At 37.7% G+C, this 22,968-nt stretch overlaps 1 protein-coding gene across 3 annotated transcripts in view; it reads left to right on the top strand.

Moving 5' to 3' along the window:
* The window catches only part of PTPN4 (protein tyrosine phosphatase non-receptor type 4), a 190,364-nt gene that overhangs the window by 27,496 nt on the left and 139,900 nt on the right, over window positions 1-22,968 (top strand). For 2 of the 3 annotated variants that reach the window (XM_043488068.1, XM_043488065.1), the window contains exon 2: window positions 6,427-6,581. In XM_043488068.1, coding sequence (XP_043344003.1) covers window positions 6,444-6,581 — 138 coding nt within the window. In that variant the 5' untranslated portion in view covers window positions 6,427-6,443. Of the gene's footprint in view, window positions 1-4,926; window positions 4,947-6,426; window positions 6,582-22,968 lie in introns of those variants that run through there. The other variant, XM_043488066.1, reaches the window with a different exon arrangement.

Raw genomic sequence — 22,968 nt, 5'->3', positions numbered from 1 at the left:
CTTTTAGTTTCCTCTCATGGTTTTTCATTTTTTCCCATCAGGTTTTGAGGACTTCTTTATTTACTGGCACCAAATACTGATATTTTAGCCTGACCTTGTATTTTCTTTGCTCCAGCTCTGGAATCAGCCATTTCTCCCCAGAAAGCCTGGTTTCGTTTAGTGTGGAGTAGTACATAGGCAGTAGGTATGTTCAGTGTTACTGGGATATTTTTACTTCTAGGTTCTAATAGTGGACAAAGATAGCAAATATATATAAATTACTTTTTTTGGAAAAAATGTTAATGGAAGTATAGTTGATTTACAGTATTGTGTTTCAAGTGTAGAGCAGAGTGATTCAGTATATTTGCAGAGTATACTTCATTATAGGTTATTACAATATTATGAGTATAATTATCTATCCTTGCTGCCTATCTATTTATATACAGTAGTTGGTATCTCTTAATCACAGAATCCTCATCAATGAATTTGTTAGCTATGGGTTTGTCATAAATAGCCTTTATTATGTTGAAGTGTATTCCCTCTATACCAACTTTGATTAGTTTTTATCATAAGTGGATGTTCAATTTTGTCAGATGCTCTTTCTGTATCTGTAGATGATCGTGTGATTTCCGCCCCCCGCCTTCTTTTTGTTAATGTATTACATTGATTGATTTGTGGGAATTGAGCCATCATTGCATCCCTGGAGTGAGTCCCACTTGATCATGGTATATGATCCTTTTTATGTATTGTTAAATTCTGTTTGCTAATATTTTGTTGAAGATTCTTGTATCTATATTCACCAGAGATATTGGCCTGTAATTTTTTTTTTTTTTGGTAGTGTCTTTGTCTGGTTTTGGTATCAGGGTAATGGTATCCTTGTGGAATAAATTTGGGAGTATTCCCTTCTCTTCAATTTTTTGGGATATTTTGAGATGGCTATGGATTAGTACTCTTGCCTGGAAAATCCCATGGACAGAGGAGCCTGGTAGGCTGCAGTCCATGGGGGATGGGACTGAGCGACTTCACTTTCACTTTTCACTTTCATGCATTGGAGAAGGAGATGGCAACCCACTCCAGTGTTTTTGCCTGGAGAATCCCAGGGATGGGGGAGTCTGGTGGGTTGCCGTTTATGGGGTTGCAGAGTCGAACATGACTGAAGCGACTTAGCAGAAGCAACAGCAGCAGCAGGGATTAGTTGTTCTTCTATGTTTGGTAGAGTTCCTGTGAATCCATTCAATCCTGGGCTTTTGTTTGCTGGGAGTTTTTAAACTAATTGTTTCACTACTAGTGATTAGTATGTTTGGATTGATTCAGTCTTGGAAGATTGTATGTTTTTAGAAATTGTATTGTATTTAGAAATTTATCCATTTCTTCTAGGTGGTCCAATTTGTTGGCATATAAATATCTGTAGTGTTTTCTTATGTTTTTTTGGTATCTCTGAGGTCAGTTGTAATTTTTCCTGTTTCAGTTCTTATTTATTTAGGCTCTCTTTTTCTTGGTGAGCCTGACTAAAGACTTAGCAATTTTATCTTTTCAAAAAATAAAAAATAAAAAAACCTGATGCTCGGTTTCATTGATGTCTTTTATTGATTTTTATTTTGGTCTACATTTATTTATTTCCTGTGATCCTTATTATTTCCTTCCTTCTGCTATCTTTGGATTTTGCTCTTTTTATAAGTAACTTAGGTTGTTTATTTGAGGTTTTTTTTTGTTTCTTGGGGTATCCCTAAACTTCCTTCTTAGAATTGTTTTTCCTGGGTGCCGTAGATTTTGGAAAGTTGTGTTTTTATTTTTATTCATCTCCAGGTATTTTCTGATTTCCTCTTTGACGTCTTCATTGACCCAGTAGTTTTTTTTTTTAATAACATGTTGTTTAGTCTCCACTTGTTTGTGTTTTCCCATTTTTTTCCCCCTCTGATTTGTAGTTTAATATTGTTTTGGTCAGAAAAAATGCTTCCTATAATTTCTGTCCTCTTAAATTTGTTGGGACTTGTTTTGTGGCCTAGAATATGATCTGTCATGGAGAATGTTCCATGTGTACTTGAAAATAATATGTATTCCACTATTTTCAGATGAAATATCCTATAGATATCTACTAAGTCTGGTCTAATGTGTCATTTAAGATGACTGTTTACTTATTGATTTTCTGACTGGTTGATCTGTCCATTGATGCAAATTGGGTGTTAATATTCTCTACTATTATTGTATTAAATTGTCAGTTTCTCCATTTATGTCTGTTAATATTTGCTTTTAGGTGTTCTATACCAGTGCATATATGTTTACAAATGTTCCATCCACTTGATCTGTTTATTGTTATGTAATACCCTTCTTTGTCTTTTGTTATAGATTATTTTAAAGCCTAGTTCCCCCAGCTTTCTTTTCATTTCATTTGGTTGGGATACGTTTTTCCATTCCCTCACTTTCAGTCTTTGTGTGTCATTAGCTCTGAAGTGAGTCTCATAAGCAGCGTGTAGATGGGTCATTTTAATCTAATCAGTCACCTTATCTTTTTTTCCTTTTTTTTAAAATTTAAAGTAGTTTGTATTGCATTATAGTTGCTTTGCATTGTCATGTTAGTGTCAACTGCATAGCAGAATGAATCAGCCATACATATACATATATCAACTCCCTTTTGCATTTCCCTCCCATTTAGGACTCTATGGTGCTTTAAGTAGAGTTGCCTGTGCTGTGCCGTATGTTCCCATCAGTTATCTACTTTACACATCTCCCGATTCCTCCCATCCCACCCCTTTCCCCCTTGGCATCTATATATTTGTTCTCTATGTCTGTGAGTTTATTTCTAATTTGCAGCCAAGGTCATCTATACCATTTTTTATAGATTCCATGTATATGCCTTAATATACTATATTTGTTTTTCTCTTTGACTTATCAGTGACCTTCACTCTGTAGGTCAGTCTTCCTGCCTTACTTCACTCTCTAGGTCTATCCAACCCCTTATGTCTTTTGATTGGAGTTTTATTCAGTTGACATTTAAAATGATTATTGTTAGATAAATACTTTTCTTGACATTTTTGTTATTTGTTTTCTGCAAGTTGTTATTCTCTGTTCTTCTTAGTATAATTTCTTCCATTGTGATTTGATTTTATTTAGTGGTATGCTTGTGTTTTCCTTTCATTCTAATTTCCTGTATCTATTGTAGGTTTTTGATTTATGGTTACCATGGGATTCATATGTGTTGACATACAACTATATCTACTTGTTTTAAACTGATAGTTATAGAAGTTCAAACACATTCTAGAATATCTACATTTTTAACTCCCTTTCCCTACATTTTGTGTTTTTGAGTTCATATTTTACATGATCATATTTATCCCTAAACAGTTCTTTGCAGTTATGGTTGATTTCATAATTTTTGTCTTTTAACCTTTATAATAACTTATTTAAATAGTTGATCCACAACCTTTACTATATATTTGGCTTTTCTAGTGGGGTTTTTCCTGTCCTATAAATTCTTCTTGTAGCTTTATCTTTTTCACTTAGAGAAGGCCCTTTACCACTTCTTTTAGAATTGATTTAGTATTGATGAATTCTCTTAGTTTTCGCTTTTCTCTTCTTCAGTTCTAAGTGATGATCTTGCTGGGTAGAGTATGGTGGGTTGTGTATATTCCCCTTTCTGCACTTTAAATATACCATGCTACTCCCTCCTGGCAGGCAGAATTTCTGCTGAAAAATCGACTTAAAACCTTATTGGGGGTTCCTTTGTATGTGACTCTGTTTTTCTCTAGCTGTCTTTAGAATCCTCTTTGTCTTTAACTTTTGCCATTTTACTTACAATATGTCTTGGTCTCTCTGGTTTTCTCTTTTTGGGATTCTGTGCTTCCTGTACCTAGATATCTGTTTCCTTCTTCAGGTTCAAAAATTCTTCAACCATAACTTCATCAAATATTTTCAACCTTTTTTTCTCTCTCTTCTTCAGGACCTCTATAATGTGGATAGCATATACTTAATAATGTCTTAGAAGTTCCTTCCTCATTTTTTAAAAAAATTGTTTTTGTTTTTGCTCCTCTAATTGAGTGATTTCCATTATTCTATCTTTCAGAGTGCTTATGCTTTTTTCTGTATCACCTGGTCTGCTGTTAATTTCCGTCTAGTGTATTTTTCATTTCAGTTATTGTGTTCTTCAGCTCTGACTGATTCTTCTTTATATTTTCTGGTTCCTTGTAAGATTTCTTACTGTGTTCATTTATTCTTTTCCCAGTTTCAGGCAGCATTCTTACTATGAATGCTTTATCTGGTAAATTATTTCTTTCATTAGTTTTTTTTCTTCTTCTTTTCCAGGGTTTTTTCTCATGGTCTTTCATTTGAGGCAAATTTCTCTCTTCTCATTTTGGTAAACTCTCTGTGTCTGTGGAATTGGGTGAAGCACATTATCTGTCCTGGTCTTGAAGGAGTATATTTACGTGGGAGTGTCCCTATACACTCTGCAGATACCCTGTGACTTTGGTAGGAGAGCTGGATCGGAAGTGAGCACGGTCACATGTTCGCTCGGGGTGGACTCACAGCTGTCATTCTGGTAGGAGGAGAGGCGGGAGATGAAGGTGCTGGAGCTGTTCCCAGGTTTGAGCCAGAGCTGTGCTGAGTGGTTGTCACTGCTCTCTTGGGCAGAGTCACGTCCTAACATGCTGGAGCAAAAGCCCTGAAGTCTGGGTCCAAGGTGGTTCTGTTCCCTTTAAGTGTGTTCTCTCTCCCCTCTCAGCAATGGGACTGTCGTCCCCAAGGGGAACAACACTAGAGCAGAGTGGCTGGCATGGGCCAAGTCGTCTGCCGCTCGGAGCTCAAGACCGCGCCCCGTCAGCTGTCTCCATCAGGGCCAGCAGTGGCTGCACTCTCCCTATTCAAGTGCCGTGTCTTGTCCAAGCCAACTCTGCCGCCTCCAAGCGTGCACTATCCTTGACAGTGCACACTAGCCTTCACACTGCTGCTGGAGCTATCTCTCACAATATTGTGTGAGTCCTGGTATGACTGCCCCCCACTCCCACCCTCTGAAGTTTTTAACTTTTAAAATTATCCACATTGAGCCTCAAACAATTCCTCAGCTGAATCCAGTCTTTCCTATCTGCGTGCTGGTTTCTGTGGCAGTTTCTGCTTCAAATCTCTGCTCCCATAAGCTGTGACTCTCTGTTTTTACCTCTCTCTCCAATCTGCAGTTTGCCCTGTGTCCTCTCTTACGGATCTAGGAACAGCTGCTGATTTTCCAGTCTGTTTTGCCTTTTTTTACTTGTTAGGACACAATGAGGACTTCCGAGCTCTTTACATGTGGAACTGGAAATCACTGCCAGTCACTGTCTTTTAATTGTGAATTTTACTTGGCTAGCTCCTCTCTGTCAATGTGCTAAAGCTATTTTCCTCTATACAATTTTTATCCATAGAAAACATTGACATTTACTCCTAGCTTTAATCATTTTGACATGAGCAGTATGATGTCAACAGCAGTTATTGAATACCATCGATTTGAATTGCAATTTCTTTTTACTATTAATTTTTACTTATTAAATTTCTTAGTACTTATTGCATACTCACATTTAAGAATTTTATAGAGTTGTGTTTATTTGTAGTGTAGTTTGTTTCCTTTATCCATTTGTCTTTTGAAAGAGGGAAGTTTTATGGATTTTAAACTGCAAATTTTTGAATGTCTGAAAATGGCTTTAGCTTTATTCTTTCACATGAATGCTAATTTTGAGGGAATATAATTCTGTTTCATATGATTTTCTTTCAGAACTTCAAAGCTACATTTCACTGTCTTTTAACATCATAACATGCCAAAAATGATACGATACCAGGTTTTTGGGTTTTTTTGGTAGGCAGTCTTTATTCCCTGTTAAGTTAAAAAATTGAGAAGCAAAGATCTGTAGTCTTAAGATTTCTAATTTGCTTTTGTTTTCCTAAGAATAGTTCTATTAGAATTAGTTTGAATTGAGGATAGTTAAGATGAAGGGTATAGTTATATTTAAAAAATCCCAACTAATAAACTCCCATTTTCCCCCCAAATCATAAGCTTAAATAAAAGGAAAGCCCCTCCGAGTCAAATAACCTTCCCTCCTGTTGTCATCCTACAGTGTCTTTTTAATGCTTGTGCCAGTGAGTAGTGGCCAGTTGCCTGGGGTAGCATATTCTCCTTCCTCCTTTTTGACTATGCCTGAATTTATGTATTTTGAGTTGGAATATAGCTTCCTCAACAATTTGTTTATTGTCTTCTTAATGGACAGTTCAAAATAAAGCTCCTCCTCCAGGCAATTGTAATTTTAGTTTAGATGATGAGCTAGAGATGGTGTCTTCTTTTATACCTACAATTCCTATCCAGGTGTTTCAAAATTTGTAACTACTTTTTAACTGTTTGTTGAAAACTATGTAATAACTTTGTATATTTTTATATAAATAATTTGTATCTTCAACTATCCCTTTATTTAATTTTTTTTTCCAACTTAGACCTTGTGTGGACAGTAATGACCTCACGTTTCCGATTGCCTGCTGGCAGAACCTACAATGTACGAGCATCAGAGTTGGCCCGAGATAGACAGCATACAGAGGTGGTTTGCAACATCCTTCTCCTGGATAACACTGTACAAGCTTTCAAAGTTAATGTAAGTATTTTATGTCTTTTTAAATTTTGATATTTTGGTTATAAACCTGAATTTATTGTAAGTTTTAAAGCTAAAATTGTTTAATTATGGTACAGTTTGAAAAGCCTTATTCAGTGAGGAAAGTCTTGTTAGTTTGGGTTTGTAACTATCAAATACACATTCTAAATTCAAATTGGGTCTATTAAGAGGTTGACAAGCCAGCAGTGGATTATTAGTGGAGCACATCATTAGTATGTGGGTGCATGCGTGTGTGTGTGTTCAATTGTGTCTGACTGTAGCCTGTGAGGCTCCTTTGTCCATGAAATTCTTGCAGCAAGAATACTGGAGTGGGTTGCCATTTCCTCTTCTAGGGCATCTTCCTGACTCATGGATTGAACCTGCGTCTCCTGTGTCTCTTCCGTTGGAGGCAGATTTTTTACCGCTGAGGTTTTTGTAAATGTGTTTGAAAGTATGACAAAGGCATTCCTCTTTTTTTTTTTTTAATTTAAATGATTTCAAACCTATAGAAAGGTGAAAGAATAGTATTATGAATACCCACCTACCATTTTCCTGGATTGACCTGTTGTTAACATTTTGCTCATTTCATCTTTCTTTTTCTGTCTGTATTTTCCTAGCCTTCTGAAAGTAGGTGATACACTTTACCTGTGTTTCAGGAGCCTATTGTGTTTATCATTCAGTCGAGTCCTACTCTGTGACCCCATGGACTACAGCCCATCAGGCTTGCCAGGCTCCTCTGTCCGTGGAATTCTCCAGGCAGAATACTGGAGTGGGTTGCCACTCCCTTCTTCAGGGGATCTTCCCGACCCAGGGTTGGAACCTGGGTCGCCTACGTGGCAGGCACATTGCTTACCATCTGAGCCACCAAGAAAGGCAGCCTAAGAATCTCATAAATTACTGCTATACCATTATCACATCCTAAAATTTAACATTATGAAAACAGTAGTACCTAATACATAGTCCATGTTCAAACTGGAATTCCTCATTTCCACATCTCCAGGATAACACTTTGATCTGCTTCCTGCTGTGTTACCCAGGTATTTCCAGACTTTGAAATCTTTACATAATATAGAATATTAATCTTCAGAATTCCTCCCTTTTGTAACAGCATGCATAGACCTTATGCTAAGTGAGATCAGTCAGACAGAGAAAGGCAAATACGGTGTGATTTTACTTATATGTGGAATCTGAAAAAAACCTGAACTCAGAATAGTTTTGGCAGGGCCAAGAGATGGGGAAGATGGGGAGATGTGGGGTAAGCTTCCAGTTATCAGATAAGTAAGTTTTGGGGAGCTAATGTACAACATGGGGTCTAATGGTAACAGTACTGTGTTACATGCTTGAAAGTTGCTAAGAGAATGAATGTTAAATGTTCTCACCACATACTGTGTTTATGTTACATTTCCTATCTGACATAATTTTCTTGTTGTATACTTTAGTTGATATAGTTTTGTATTTTTCAATATAGTAATCAGCATGCTATCTACTTATTCTTTCAGGAAGACATATGTTTGGTATATTTATTTTATATATGTTTATATTTAGATCTTTTTAATATGTTTTATATACTTAAATATCATTTCTAATAGAGTTGAGTATGTTACTAGGAACTTTCTCTGTCATTAATTTAGGACATCAGAAAACTTAGGAGAAACAGTATGAAAAATTGACTGTTGGATATGTAATATATTTATTCCTCTTGGTGTCAGGACTGGATTCATTCAGAGTGTCAGAGTTGCTTTGCACTTTTATTATTGATGCTGCATATTTTAATCTATGTGAACAGTTCTCTTGTTATGCAACTTACAGTCTATGCAGTGGTTCATGATAGCCTGCACACTAGTAGGAGAGCTTTAACTTTGCTAGTTATTCTTTCATGTCCATTATGTACCTCTAAGTCTTAGAAATCCCCATTGTGGACAGTTCCTAGATTCTCCAGCATCTCTTCACTGGAAAGGAGAACCACTCAGTTTCGTTTGGAGGTTATGAGTGAGTGTAACATCTTAGTTGTTGGAGCCATTACTTTCCCTGAAGATTTTTATATCATAGGTAAAATATTCCTTGTTGCCAAAGCCTGCTTTTTTTTTCATCTGATACTCATCTCATCAAAGTTTTTCCTTTATATTTTTCTGAGAGAAAATGTTGTGCTAAAGGAGTTGATAGAACTTTATTAGTTCTCTTTGTGTGGACGTAAGCTCATTATTGTTGCTTCAGGTTCAAGTTCTGTTTTCATGGCCATTCATTTTACTGTAGCTGGCCTACAGATCTGTCTCCGTCATGCCCTAAATTATCATCAATTTACCAAAAACATATTTCTATTAGAGACTTTAAAATATATAGTATCTGTACTATAAAAGCAGAGACGTTATTTACTGACCAAGGTCTGTCTTGTCAAAGCTATGGTTTTTCCAGTAGTCATGTATAGATGTGAGAGTTGGACCATAAAGAAAGCTGAGCACCTTAGAATTGATGCTTTTGAACTGTGGTGTTGGAGAAGACTCTTGAGAGTCTGCAAGGAGATCCAACCAGTCAATCCTAAAGGAAATTAGTCCTGAATACTCTTTGGAAGGACTGATGCTGAAGTTCCAATACTTTGGCCACCTGATGCGTAGCCCTGACTCACTAGAAAAGACCCTGATGCTGGGAAAGATTGAAGGCAGGAAGAGAAGGGGATGATAGAGGATGACACGGTTGGATTGCATCACTGACTCAAGGGACATGAGTTTGAAAAAGCTTCGGAAGTTGGTGATGGACAGGACTGGCATGCTGCAGTTCATGGGGTCTCAGAGTCGAATAAGACTGAGTGACTGAACTGAACTGAATCCGTATTATACATGGATTGATTTCAGTCTATGATGATTTTCCCCTAATTTTTGTTTTTATTTTTACTTTGGTAGAGATATTTAGCAGTAACCTGTGTGACAAGGAGGGTTTCTGTAGAACCAGCCTGTTGCAAATATTAGGACTGTGCAAGAAATTACCCCAGAACTTCACGGTGTGTTTACTATCCTCAGGAATTCTGTGAGTCAGGGGTCCAACAAAGATGATTTATACCCGCTGCTGCGTATGTTGGACTTCAGCTGGAAGACTCAAAGGCTAGAGGCTAAAATTGTTTGAAGTCTAGCTCACTCGTATAACACTTACCTCAGACCTTAGATGGTCACCTGTATGTGACCTCTCTGTGTCCTGAGCTTCTTCATAGCACAGTGACTGACTTCTAAAAGTAAGCATCCTTAGAGAGAGCACCAGGATGTGGCCACATTACCTTTTCTCATCTGGCCTTGAAAGGCACATAATGTCAGCTCCACCATATTCCATTTGTCAAGACTATCACAAAGTCACACTTGGGATCAAGGAAAGGGAAATAGACTGTCAGTTGATGGAAAGTAGCAAGGTTCTAAAAGATCACGTGGGGTCAGACAACTGCTGTAGACTCTTTGGGGAAAGTATAATCTGCCAGTGTGTCCCTCTGGTGGGAGGCTTCCATCTAACACATTCTCTTCACACGACTATACCTGTGTTCGCCTTCGCATGTTCTTAAGAATGTTCTCCCACAATTGTCTCCCTTCCTACTTGAAAGATGACTGACATATTAGAGGTCAGAGATAAGAGGGAGATTTAATTTTTACTGTCTACCTTTTATATCATTTAAATTGTTTTCTGGGTTTTATATATTTATTTTATATGTGTATGTATGTAAAATTGATATATATAGTTATATTTGGGAAAAACTGAAACGATACTCAAAATGTATGGTCATTTATTTAGCACACATGATTCAATGCACAGTTCTGAGGCACTTCATAGGTAGCAGTATTTAAAGACGAAACATGACTTAGGCAGGGAGGTTTTATGCTCGGTTTTTTTCGTTTTTGTCCACATAGCATTGTTCCCTCAGTTTTCTTTTTGTTTTCTTTGTTATGTATCTCTTATGTACTCAATAAAGAATAACTGATAATTTTTTTATTGAAGTATTGATACAATTGATTTATAAAATTATGTTGTTTCTGGTGTACAGTGTAGTGATTCATTTTTGTTGTTGATTATATTCTTTTATAGGTTATTATAAGATACTGGGTGTAATTCCCTATGCTGTACTGTAAATCCTTGTGGCATATCTGTTCTAGGTATAGTAGTTTGTTAATTCCATACCCCTAATTTGTCCCTTCCCTTTGATAACCACATGTCTGTTTTCTGTATCTGTTTGCATATATATTCATTTGTATTATTTTTCAGATTCCACTGAAGAGTGATTTATAGCATTTGTCTTTCTCTTTCTGCTTACTTGGTATGATAATACCTAGGTCCATCCAGATTGCTGCAAATGGCAATAATGCATCCTTTTTTTATGGCTGAGTAATATTCCATTATGTATATGTGCCACATCTTATTCATTCATCTGTTGATGGGCACTTGGTTGGATTCTTTGTCTTGGCTAGCTGTTTGTTGTAAATTGTGCTTCTGTGAACATTGTGGTGCATGTATCTTCAAATTACTGTTTTTGCTTTTTCCAGATATATACCCAGGAGTAGAATTGTTGGATCATATTGTAATTCTATTTTTAGTTTTCTGAGGAACCACTATACTGTTTTCAATAGTGACTGCATCAATTTACATTCCTACCAACAGTGTGTGAGGTTTCCCTTTTCTCTACATCCTCTTCAGTATTTGTTACTTGTAGACTTTGATGATGGCCTTTCTGACAATTCTGAGGTGATCCCTCATTGTGGTTTTGATATGTGTTGCTTTAATAATTAACTATATTGAGCATCTTTTCATGGGCTTACTAGTCATCTGTATGTCTTCTTTGGGAAAATGTTGAAGTCTTTTGCCCATTTTTTGATTGGAATGTTTGTTTTTATGATATTGAGTTATAAGAGCTATTTGTATATTTTAGATATTAATCCCTTTTCAGTCATCATTTGCAAATATTTTTTCCGTTCTATAAGTTGTCTTCATTTTGTCGATAGTTTCCTTTGCTGTGCAAAAGCTTTCAAGTTTAATTAGATACTATTTATTTTTGCTTTTATTTCTTTTGCTTTGGGGGAGACTGAGCTAAAAAATTATTGCAATAATTTACATCAAAGAGTATTTTGCCTGCATTCTCTTCTGGGAATTTTATGGTGTCGTGTCTAACATTTAAGTCTTTAAACTGACTTTGAGTTTATTTTTGTATGTGTGTGAAGAAGTGTTCTAAATTTATTGTTCTGTGTGTAGCTTTCCAGTTTTCCAGCACTACTTGTTGAAGAGATTATCTTTTCTCTATTGTATATTCTTCCCAAATCCATTGTACAAACATAATTATAGACGTAGAATTAGCAGGTGGCTGCTGATTGAAATTGGAAGCAAAAGGAGCATAAGAATGATAGACATACCTAAATGGACCTTACTTTGAATCATTTTGCAATCATATTTGTAAAAGAGGATAGAATTGGGGAATTTTCCCCTCTGGTTATTCCTCCATTGTCTTTATTTTTCATATGAGAAAATAAGTTTAGATAATTTCAGATAAAATAAGTTTAGGTAATATCAAATGAGAAAATAAGTTTAGATAAGTTTAAATAAGTTAGAATTATTAGGTTATTTGCCAAGTCGGGAACAGAACCGGTAATATGTGTATGTAAGAAGGTCTGTTTGGACCTCTTATTTTCAACACTTTGGTATTAAATATCATTTATTTGGTATTATTTCTAGCCGTACTTGAATTTGATTTCTTAATTCCTTTCAAAATACTGTCATTTATACATCATTCAGATTCTCTGAGAAATTTTTTGCTTTTTGGTTATTTGGTTTATTCATGTACACAATTTAAAATAATTATTCTGTTAAGTGTTGCAACAAGAACAGACCCCTACTTTGTTGCTCCTTAGAAGTAATTGCATTTGACACATTTAGTTTTTTCTGTTGTGTTTATATCTGTGGTTCTAGGAAACATACTTACAGTATTTCTGGTTTTGCCTGGTTTTGTTTTTTGTTCTCCATGTTATGTATTGACTTTGGAGAATGAGACTAGATCTTATACTTCTCCTCCCCCTCCATACACAAATACTTCCCCTCTGTCATCCTTTCAATAAACAAAGGAGTTAATGTAACAACATTTGGTTAGTTCAGAATTTCTTTTCCTTAGAGGGAAATCCTTCAGTCTTCTGCCAGAGCTTGTAGTACCCTGAGTGGGTCTTCTGAGAGCTGAGTGAAGGGGACTGAGAAGTCTCCGCTCTTCCATAGGTAGACTTCTGTTTGTTATAGGTAGATTTTTCCTGTTTTCAGCTCAGTAAAAATCAGTCAGCTGTACCTGGTGTTTCCGAGTCTAGATGATTACTAGGCCATTTTCTTCAGAGAATGAATCTCTCATTCTTGTATGGTTGGCAGAGGAAGGAGAAGTGAGAGCTGGCTGTGGAAAGCAGTTACAGACACACTCTGAGTGGAGCCCTCCCAGCACTGTCAGGGGTCATAAATACACCGTTCTGTGCAGCCTGCCTCATGTGACCTTGAGATCTCTCAGATTGATTTTCAACATCTGCTCTGAAGGAGAATTTACTATTTACCAAGGTTTTTGAGGAAAACTAGATGTTAAAATGGAAGTGGGCATATTTAGTGCAAAAAGTATGATAATTGGCCAATTGTCATCAGTCAGTCAGTTCAGTCGTGTCTGACTCTTTGCGACCCCATGGACTGCAGCATGCCGGTCTTCCCAGTCCATCACCAACTCCCAGAGCTTACTCAAACTCATGTCCATTGAGTTGGTGATGTCATCCAACCATCTCACCCTCTATCGTCCCCTTCTCCTTCCACCTTCAGTCTTTCCCAGCATCAGGGTCTTTTCCAGTGAGTCAGTTCTTCACATCAAGTGGCCAGAGTACTGGAGTTTCAGCTTCAGCATCAGTCCTTCCAATGAATATTCAGGACTGATGTCCTTTGGGATTGACTGTAGTCTCCTTGCAGTTATAGTGTTTGACAATTCCAACATTGTAGTATGTGATAGATCATTAAATCTTTTCTTTAATTTGAATGTTTTTTCTCTAGACTATATAATATTAAGCACTAGAAAAGTATCCATTAGGTTTATAGTTGTGCATAAAATTACCATATTTCTTGGTTTATTCTTTGATTATTTTTTGTTTTTATCAGGCATATATAGTTCTTAGGTCTTGTGTCATGTTTGTCATGTATAAGTCTTTACTGTTAAAGACATTTACTTCTTTTTTAAAAATAAATGATAGATATTATGTTAAAAATGTATTTTTATCTGTGTCAGGTCTTAATTGTGACACATGGGCTTCTCTGTAGTTGTGGCATGCAGACTCAGTGGTTGTGATGCATGGGTTTGCTCCACGGCATATGGGATCTTAGTTCGCCGACCAGGGATCAAACGTGAGTCCCCTGCATTGAAAGGCAGATTCTTAACCATTTTTCCACCAGGGAAGTCCCAAGACATGGACGATTTCCTTGGCAGTTATGCAGTGATGAATTTAAAAGTTTTTATTTTGAAGATTTACTAGTTCTATGACTACACACAAGTTGCTCTCCCTTTGTGTGTTGCAGATTCTTCATTTGTTGAAAAGGAACATGTATCTTGCATAGGACATTTAGAATTAAATGAGAGTGTTTATGAAGTGTTCTGTGTGTGTCTGACTCACAAGATTGATTCTTTATTGCTTGTGATCCAGTTGACCTATTCTCTGGTTCCAGAAGTGTTTTCTTGGAAGAATATTATTATTAAAATTTCTCACAATTGCTTTATACATCTATATGATATTCTTACCTATGTACTTTGTACATGTACAGTTTCCAAAACCCAGCTTGTTTCTGGCATATTGATTAAAAACACATGTACACAGGAATTCCTTGGCAGTCCAGTGGTTAAGACTCCATGCTCTCACTGCTGAGGACCCAGATTTAATCCATGGTCAGGGAACTAGGATCCTGAAAGTCAAGTAGCAGAGCCAAAAACAAACAAGTAGTGTACATGAAAATTGTAAAAATGCAAGTTTATTCTTAAAGAGTTGTCAGATGTTACATTTTTGAGAGTTAGATATTTTTTATCTTGGCTGCTACAGTAAATTGTCTTTGTTCATGGACTTCATTTAATGACAATTATTTAGTGCATATTATACATTATGGGAAAAAGTTTCAGAAAGCAGCTGTAGGCCATTAAAATTCTGATGAATATGATGGATTCTAGTTAGATTCTGTAACTTAGTGTCCTCTACTTTAGAAATAATTATAATTTTCTTGTTTATTTATTATAATATGTATAATACATGTTATACAGTGTGGTGCACAGATCTTTACTCTACACCTCAATGAGTGCTTATCTCTGTATGTATCTGTGGAACTGCCAGCAGAGATGAAGATACTGAATTCTTCCCTCAGCAAGAAAGATTCTTCTGCTAAGTATTTCTTACTCCATTTTATCTTTGTTAGCTTAATTTTTGGTTAACCTTTTAATGCTATGCTTTCAGTGATTATGTTAGAAATTGCAAAATTTGTCAACTTAACAAAAGCCTATCTTTATTTATACAGTTGACTCTTTAACGTAACATGTTTGAAATGTGTGGTTCCACCTGTACATGGATATTTTTAATGAATGCATACTGCAGTACTACACAGTCCACATTGGGTTGACACTGCAAATATGGAATCGTGGATATGGAGACTGTAAAGTTACACACAGATTCTCTACCGTGCAGAGGGTCTGTGCCCCTGATCCCCAGGTTGTTCAAGGGTCAACTCTACTCATACCATGTTTACCCCAAATGCAAAAACTTACAGCGGCCTGAATCTATTTACTTGTGTCCTGTGTTTTTTTTTGCTATTATTCTTATGTTTGCCATCCTCCTCATGTGTTTTGGGGCTTCCTCCTCATGTTTTTGGGCTTCCCCGTTGGCTCAGACAGTAAAGAATCTGCCTGCAATGCAGGAGACCTGGGTTTGAACCCTGGGTCAGTAAGATCCCCTGAAGAAGGAAATGGCAACCCACTCCAGTATTCTTGCCTTAAGAATTCCGTGGACAGAGGAACCTGGTAGGCTACAGTCCATGAAGTTGCAAAGAGAGAGACAGGACTGAGCATAGGATCAAAGTTGTCTACTACCAATTTAACTGGCTGTTAGAATAAAATTCAGTACTATTTAGAGGAAGATAACACTCCGGGGCTTCTACACTAGGGTTGAATAGGGGTCAGCAAACCTTTCTTATAAGAGGCCAGCTCTATAAGACACTGCTTTAAACTGTCAATATTCTGTTTTCCTTTATGTTTACACTATTTGCATCTATTCATTTCTTATATATCCATACTTTCATTTAGAATCTTTCTCTTCCTAAAGAACCTCTTTTATTGTTTTTTGAAATAGAGTCTATTAATAGCAGTCTTTCAACTTTTTGTTTGTCTGAAAATGCATTTAGTTACTCCTTATTTTGGAGGACAGTTTTTCTGGGTATAGAATTCTACATTGATAGGCTTTTTTCTTTGTAGTTTAAATGTATCATTTCATTGGTTTTCATAGTTTCCCTTGAGAAGTGATTTTTTATTGTTGTTTTCAAGCAGGATGAGAGATAAGTCCTTTCTTCCTCTGTTTTTGAGTTCTCTCACTTTATTTTTGATTCTAGTCTCTTGTCTATAATATACATAGATACGGTTTTGTGTTTGTGCATTTGTCTTGCTTGGTATTCACTGAGCTTCTTGAATCCATAGGTTGATATCTTATAAAATTTGAAAATTTCTTATCCTTTACAGATTTAAATATTGTTTCTGGCCCATTTTTCCTTCTCTCCTTCTGGACTCCAGTTACATCTGTTAGATTGTTTGACTACATCCCACATCTAACATATGTTCTGTTTTGTTGTTTATAATTTCTTTCTGTGTTTTGAATAGCTACTAACTTGTTCTTGAATATGCTGATTTCATTTTTTGCTGTGGTTATTCTGCTGTTAAAACTATCCAACCAATTCCTATGTTTCACATACTGTATTCTGTAGTTCTAGAATGTCTACATGATCATTTTTATAGATTATAACTCTCTTTTTAAGTATTTCATATTTTAATCCATTTTTTCTATTCTGCCTCTGTTGTCCATATGTTAATTGTAATTATTGTGAAGCCCTTACTGGACCCAAGACCAGCGTGTAGACCCCGCATAAGTCTGTGTGTTTTTGTTGACTGCTTTGTCTCTTGATTATTAGTCGCTTTCCCTGCTTAATCGTATTGTATGATCAATACTGTGAAGGTAATGTAGAGTGTGTGTGTGTGTGTGTGTGTGTGTGTGTGTGTGTTTGTGTGCTCAACTGTGTCCAGCTCTTCGCAGCTGCATACACTGTAGTCCACCAGGCTCCTCTGTCCATGGGATTTTCCAGGCAAGAGTACTGGAGTGGGTTGCCATTTCCTGTTCCAGGAGATCTTCCCAGCCCAGGGATTGAACTCCATCTCTTGCATCTCCTGCATTGGCAGGCATATTCTTTACCACTGTGCCACCTGGGAAACCATAATATAGAGCAGCAGAAAGCAAACTGACCACTGGGCTAAATCCAGTCTAGGGACGTTTATTATGTGGCCCATGACACTAAGAATGGATTTTTCATTTTTTAAGAGAATGAGCAACAGAGACTTTTTTTTGTTTTCAACAGAGACTATTTATGGCCCTCAAAACCTGAACATATTTACCTGCTGGCCTCTTAGGAGAAAGGTTTGCTGACCCCTATTCAACCCTAGTGTAGAAGCTCTGCAGTGTTATCTTCCTTTAAATAGCTGCTGCTGCTGCTAAGTTGCTTCAGTCATGTCTGACTCTGTGCGACCCTGTAGATGGCAGCCCACCAGGCTTCCCCATCCCTGGGATTCTTCAGGCAAGATCACTGGGGTGGGTTGCCATTTCCTTCTCCAATGCATGAAAGTGAAAAGTGAAAGTGAAGTCGTTCAGTCGTGTCTGACTCTCAGCGACCCCACGGACTGCAGCCTATCAGACTCCTCTGTCCATGGGATTGTCCAGACAGGAGTACTGGAGTGGGTTGCCATTGCCTTCTCCCCTCTAAATAGTATTGAGTTTTATTCTGACAGCCAGTTAAATTGGTAGTGGACCACTTTGATCCTATGGAAGCTTAGTTTTAGCTGTTGGTAAGTAAGACAGATCTGTTTTAACTGTATTTTCTTTCACAATTTGGGCATGGGTTATCTAGGGTCTCAGCTCAATGTTGGATTATTCATCAAGGTTTTTCTTCTGATGAAGGCTGAGCTCCATTTCTTTGGAACTGTGCAGCCTCTGAAATCTTCATTTAGCTAACAGCCTTCTAACAGCCATTCTCTCTTAGGCCTCTAGGAGCCTCACCCTGTGTGTGTGCAGTCTAGGAGGGCAGATGAGGACCTGGAGGGATTTTTATGTATTTCGATAGCTTTTTCTTTTTCACTCTTTCCTCTGATAACCTGCCCTCACCCCAATCCAGCTATTTTAGCAGTCCCAGAGTTTTCTCATCCCAGCAAGACAGCCACTCTGCTTGGGCTTTGTTTCTCTATACCATAATTCGGAAAATGCCATTAAGGAGAAAGCTAGGGTGAATGTAGGATTTGATTAATCTGGACCTCTTCTATCAAGGATAATAGTGTTGTGTTGGTTGTCATCTAATGCTTACAAATAGTGTTCTCTCTGTCTCTCTTTCTATATTTGATCCAGCTTCTATAGATGGTTTATAGCAGAAGGGTATTCTAACACTAGCTGCTCCGTCATGATAAGACCAGAATTCTGATTGTTTTGAAATGGGATCTATATTTCATAACATAATAGTGGATTTTGATTTGAAAACACTTAACATACTGCTGACAAGACAATACAGCAATCAAGATTGCTGGGAGAAATATCAGTAACCTCAGATATGCAGATGACACCACCATTATGGCAGAAAGTGAAGAAGAACTAAAGAGCCTCTTGATGTAAGTGAAAGAGAAGAGTGAAAATTCTGGCTTAAAACTCAACATTCAGAAAACTAAGATCATGGTATCTGGTCCCATCACTTCATGGCACATAGATGGGGAAACAGTGGAAACAGTGACAGACTTTATTTTTGGGGGCTCCAAAATCACTGCAGATGATTTTGACTGCAGCCATGAAATTAAAAGACTCTTGCTCCTTGGAAGAAAAGTTATGACCAACCTAGATAGCATATTAAAAAGCAGAGACATTACTTTGCTAACAAAGGTCCATCTTGTCAAAGCTATGGTTTTTCCAGTAGTCATGTGTGGATGTGAGATTTGGACTATAAAGAAAGCTGAGTGCCAAAGAAATGATGCTTTTGAACTGTGGTGTTGGGGAAGACTCTTGAGAGTCCCTTGGACTTCAAGGAGATCCAACCAGTCCATCCTAAAGGAGATCAGTCCTGAATATTTTTTGGAAGGACTGATGCTGAAGCTGGAACTGCAATACTTTGGCCACCTGATGCAAAGAACTGACTCATTGGAAAAGACCCTGATGCTGGGAAAGATTGAAGACAGGAGGAGAAGGGGACAAAAGAGGGTGAGATGGTTGAATGGCATCACTGACTCAGTGGGCTTGAGCTTGAGTAAATTCCAGGAGTTGGTGGTGGACAGGGAGGCCTGGTGTGCTGCAGTCCATGGAGTCACAGAGAGTCAGACACAACTGAGCGACTGAACTGAACTGAACTGAACATACTGCTTTCTCTGTTCCTTGATTCATTGTTCACTTGAGCCAAATAGAAGGACTTCGATCTTAGTGTATAATGGTAAATATATGCATCTTACAAAATCAGGTCATTCTAAGATACATAGATTTGGCAAAGGGTATAAAATGACACTGGGACATCCTGTCTGTCCAGTGGTTAAGAATCTGCCTGCCAGTGCAAGGGACATGGATTTGATCACTGGTCCAGGAAGATCCCACGTACAATGGAGCAGCTAAGCCCGTGCATCACAACTACTAAGCCCACGCGTCTGGTGCCTGTTCTCCCAAACAGAAGCCACCGCAGTGAGAAACTTATGCACCACAGCAAAGAGTAGCCCCTGCTCGCTGCAGATAGAGAGAGCCTGCACACAGCAACGAAGACACAGTGCAGCCAAAAGTAAATAAATAAAAGTAGTTAGTTTTAAGAAATAAAATGGTACTTGCTTTCCGAAGAATGTGGCCCTGACCAGGTGAGCCAGCGGCTTGTTCTTTTAGAATATTTCAACTCATGAATTATTTGCCACGTTTAAGGTACACCTTAACCCCAGATGAGCTGGGCTCAGCATCAGAGAAACTTTCTTTGGCTGATCAATTCTTAATGATTATTTAACAGTTTTGTGTTTATCATTTACATGTCCAGCATCTTTAGAACAATTTGTTAATATTTTAACCCACACTTTATCTCTTAATTGCCATATTCACAGTGTGCATGGAATACAGGGTTGGTTTGCACTGCTTTATGGCTTGCTTAATATTATTTGAGGGAATAGTCACTTAAGTGTTTTTGCCATCATATGGAGTTTTTATATTGTACTGCATGTAAAGACTGTCTGTCTAGGCACTGGTTGCCAAGATTAATTTGATGAAACTGAGTGGTTAGCTGGGAGTCTGCTTTCTCCCTCTTGTTCTGTGTGTGTCTCTTTTGAAGTTGAATGGCATGCCCTTCTCAGATGTGACCTGTTCTTTGGAAGAAGATACATGACATAGCTTTGTTTCTGTGCTAGAACTAGCAAACAGCCTGTCAGTATTCTTTGGAGTGGCACAGAGAGATGGAGTTTTTTGTCACATAAGCGAGCTACAGGCCTGTCTGATGCCCCACTGCCGGTGACACCTGTGAGAGCCGCTTCCCTGTGTAGTTCTCTGTCCTGAGTCCTTTTTGGACCCAACATCCCCCCAGAGGAAGCCCAGTGTGACCCTTTGCTCAGAGGCTGATGTTGGTGCTTGTGGTTGGATTCTCCTGAGTACTGTACTGTAGAAAGGAAATTCCTTCTCAGCTTTATACCCATTTAGGAGGTTATGTAGTTAAGTATCTGTATATTAGAAGCTTGGTTTTGTATTAGAGGTAGCTTCTGTTTAGCCTTATAATGGAGTCTTTGCCTTTATTTAACATTATTTTTAATTAAAAAAGACTTAAAATAATTTTGCTTCCAAAAGTTTAAAATAAAACAACACTGGACGTGCATTGCATGTACACATGCAGCAAAATTGATCACTTTCAAAAACTTTTACTTATCCTGAAACTCTTTTCTCCTCCTGTTTGGGAATTCAGTATAGTAATATGTCTTCCTCTTAAATATTTTTCCTAATAGCTGGTTTTTCTGACTTTTTTTGTTTATCTTTTGAATTCTACACATTATTTTTAGTGTAACAGTTTAGTTTCCACATGGAAAAGCAACAGCTGTAACATATGAGGATTAGTAGTGCTGTTATGACAGACATTTTTCTGAATGTGCCTATACTTCCTTTTGATGCTTCCTTTGATTTGCTTAAACTGAACTTGAAAGTGTATAGTTTTTGCTATTTCTTTTGCAGTTATTTAACTTTTTTCCCACGATAAGGAAATCCAGAGGAGATAAGGCCCTTAATTACATTGACTAGGTAGGTACTCAAATTTAGTACTTGATTAATTTATAACTTTGGATTCACTATGTATTGTTTTGCTATCACTTTACTTTGAATTGCTATGAGGTGACTTTTATTTTCCTTCATCAAAAATAACTTGGGTAGGAACTATGATAGTTCTTCAAAGAACATACTACATAGATCCAGTCCTAGGTTCTAGGTATTTGACTATCACAGACAGATCATTTAAGCATATAGTGATGTCAAAATTAAGATCCTAAGCCCTGTATAAATTGTTCCAGGAAGCATTGTGGTATGGTGTATTACAATGAAAAGTGCACAGGCCTGGGAATCCCAAAGGCCGGAGTTGTGTCCTGGACATGTTGAGTACTTGCTCTGTGGCATCATTCCACTAAGTTGACTTTTGTATATAATTTCCTTCTATTTGAAGTAGAAAGACTATCTATAATACTGGGCTTGTTAGGTTAAATGAATGTGTATCAAGCGCCCAATAAGGATTCCAGTAGATGCTGTAGAAATGTAACGCCGTCCTCACCCTTCTCCTTTGTTTTCTCTTCTCTCCGTCTCCCTTAGTTGCTCAGAGTTAGCCAAGGCACAGCTCAGAGGCGCAGTGACCCCCAGACTGCCTGCACTTCTGACGGCAGTTGCGAGTTTGGGAGATTCCTTTTTAAAAAATACCTCTAATGTTATTCCTCATTTTATTTTTAAAATATTTATTAATTTACTTGGCTGTGTCAGGTCTGAGTTGCACACAGGGGATCTTTCACTGCAGTGGCACACAGACTCTCCAGTTGCAGCCTGCAGGCTTTGTTGCTTCACAGCCTGTGGGATCTTAGTTCCCTGACCAGGGATCAAACCCACGTCCCCTGTATTGCAAGGCAGATTCTTAACCACTAGACCACCAGGGAAGCTCTGAGAGATTCTTAAAGTCACCCTGAGTTCCAATAATTTGTTAGATGGACTCAACAGAACTCATTGCAAGCTTTAACCTTGTATGTTATGGTTTACTACAGGGAATGAATGAATACAAATTAAAACCAATCCAAAGAAACATTGCGTTGGGCAGTCAGAAGGAGTCTGAATGGAGCGGTTCTGGTCCTCCTCTCCCTGTGGAGTCGTCAGTGACATTGCCCCCTCCTGGTCACTGCGTGTGGCAGTTACCCTCAGAGCATTCCAGCTAGCCAAGCTGCCCTGAGCCTTCGGGTCCAGACTTTTTACTGGGACTCAGTCATATACTTCTTGTGTGACTTACCCGATCTCTGTCCTCTCACAGAGGTCAGGCTAATACCCTTAATCTCCATTCCTCTGAAGTCAGAACTGATGTGATGTGGTCCAAAGCCTCCATCATAAATCATATTGTCCAGTGACCAAAGTCCCCTGGCAGACAAAGACAGCCCTATCAGGTAGGGCATTCCGGAGGCCTAGAGACCACCTCCTTGAGTAGCTGAGGACAGAGGCCAGATTTCTCTTTGGAAAAGGTTGTTTCTTCACTGTATGTCAGTGCTGTATTTTTGTAGTGGTTAATTAAATTGTTCAGTACTTAATATTTTGGTTGTTAATTCTTATCTAAATAACAGTATATATGGCTCAGTTGGTAACAAATCCACTTGCAATGCAGGAGACTGCCTGCAATACAGGAGGCCTGGGTTTGATCCCTGGGTCAGGAAGATCCCCTGGAGAAGGAAATGGCAACCCACTCCAGTATTCTTGCCTTAAAAATCCCATGGACAGAGGGATTTTTATCTAAATAATAGTATATAATAAATACTAAATAGTTTTAAAAAAGCCAAGAAGATAAATCAAATTGTAAAAGCCTAATGAAACGCGCCCTCCCTTTTCTTTTAGTACTAGCTTCCAAATAGGTTTGA

Source organism: Cervus canadensis, chromosome 15 (genome assembly GCF_019320065.1).
Source record: "Cervus canadensis isolate Bull #8, Minnesota chromosome 15, ASM1932006v1, whole genome shotgun sequence".
Taxonomy (NCBI): domain Eukaryota; kingdom Metazoa; phylum Chordata; class Mammalia; order Artiodactyla; family Cervidae; genus Cervus; species Cervus canadensis.
This window is presented reverse-complemented; position numbering and strand designations above follow the sequence as displayed.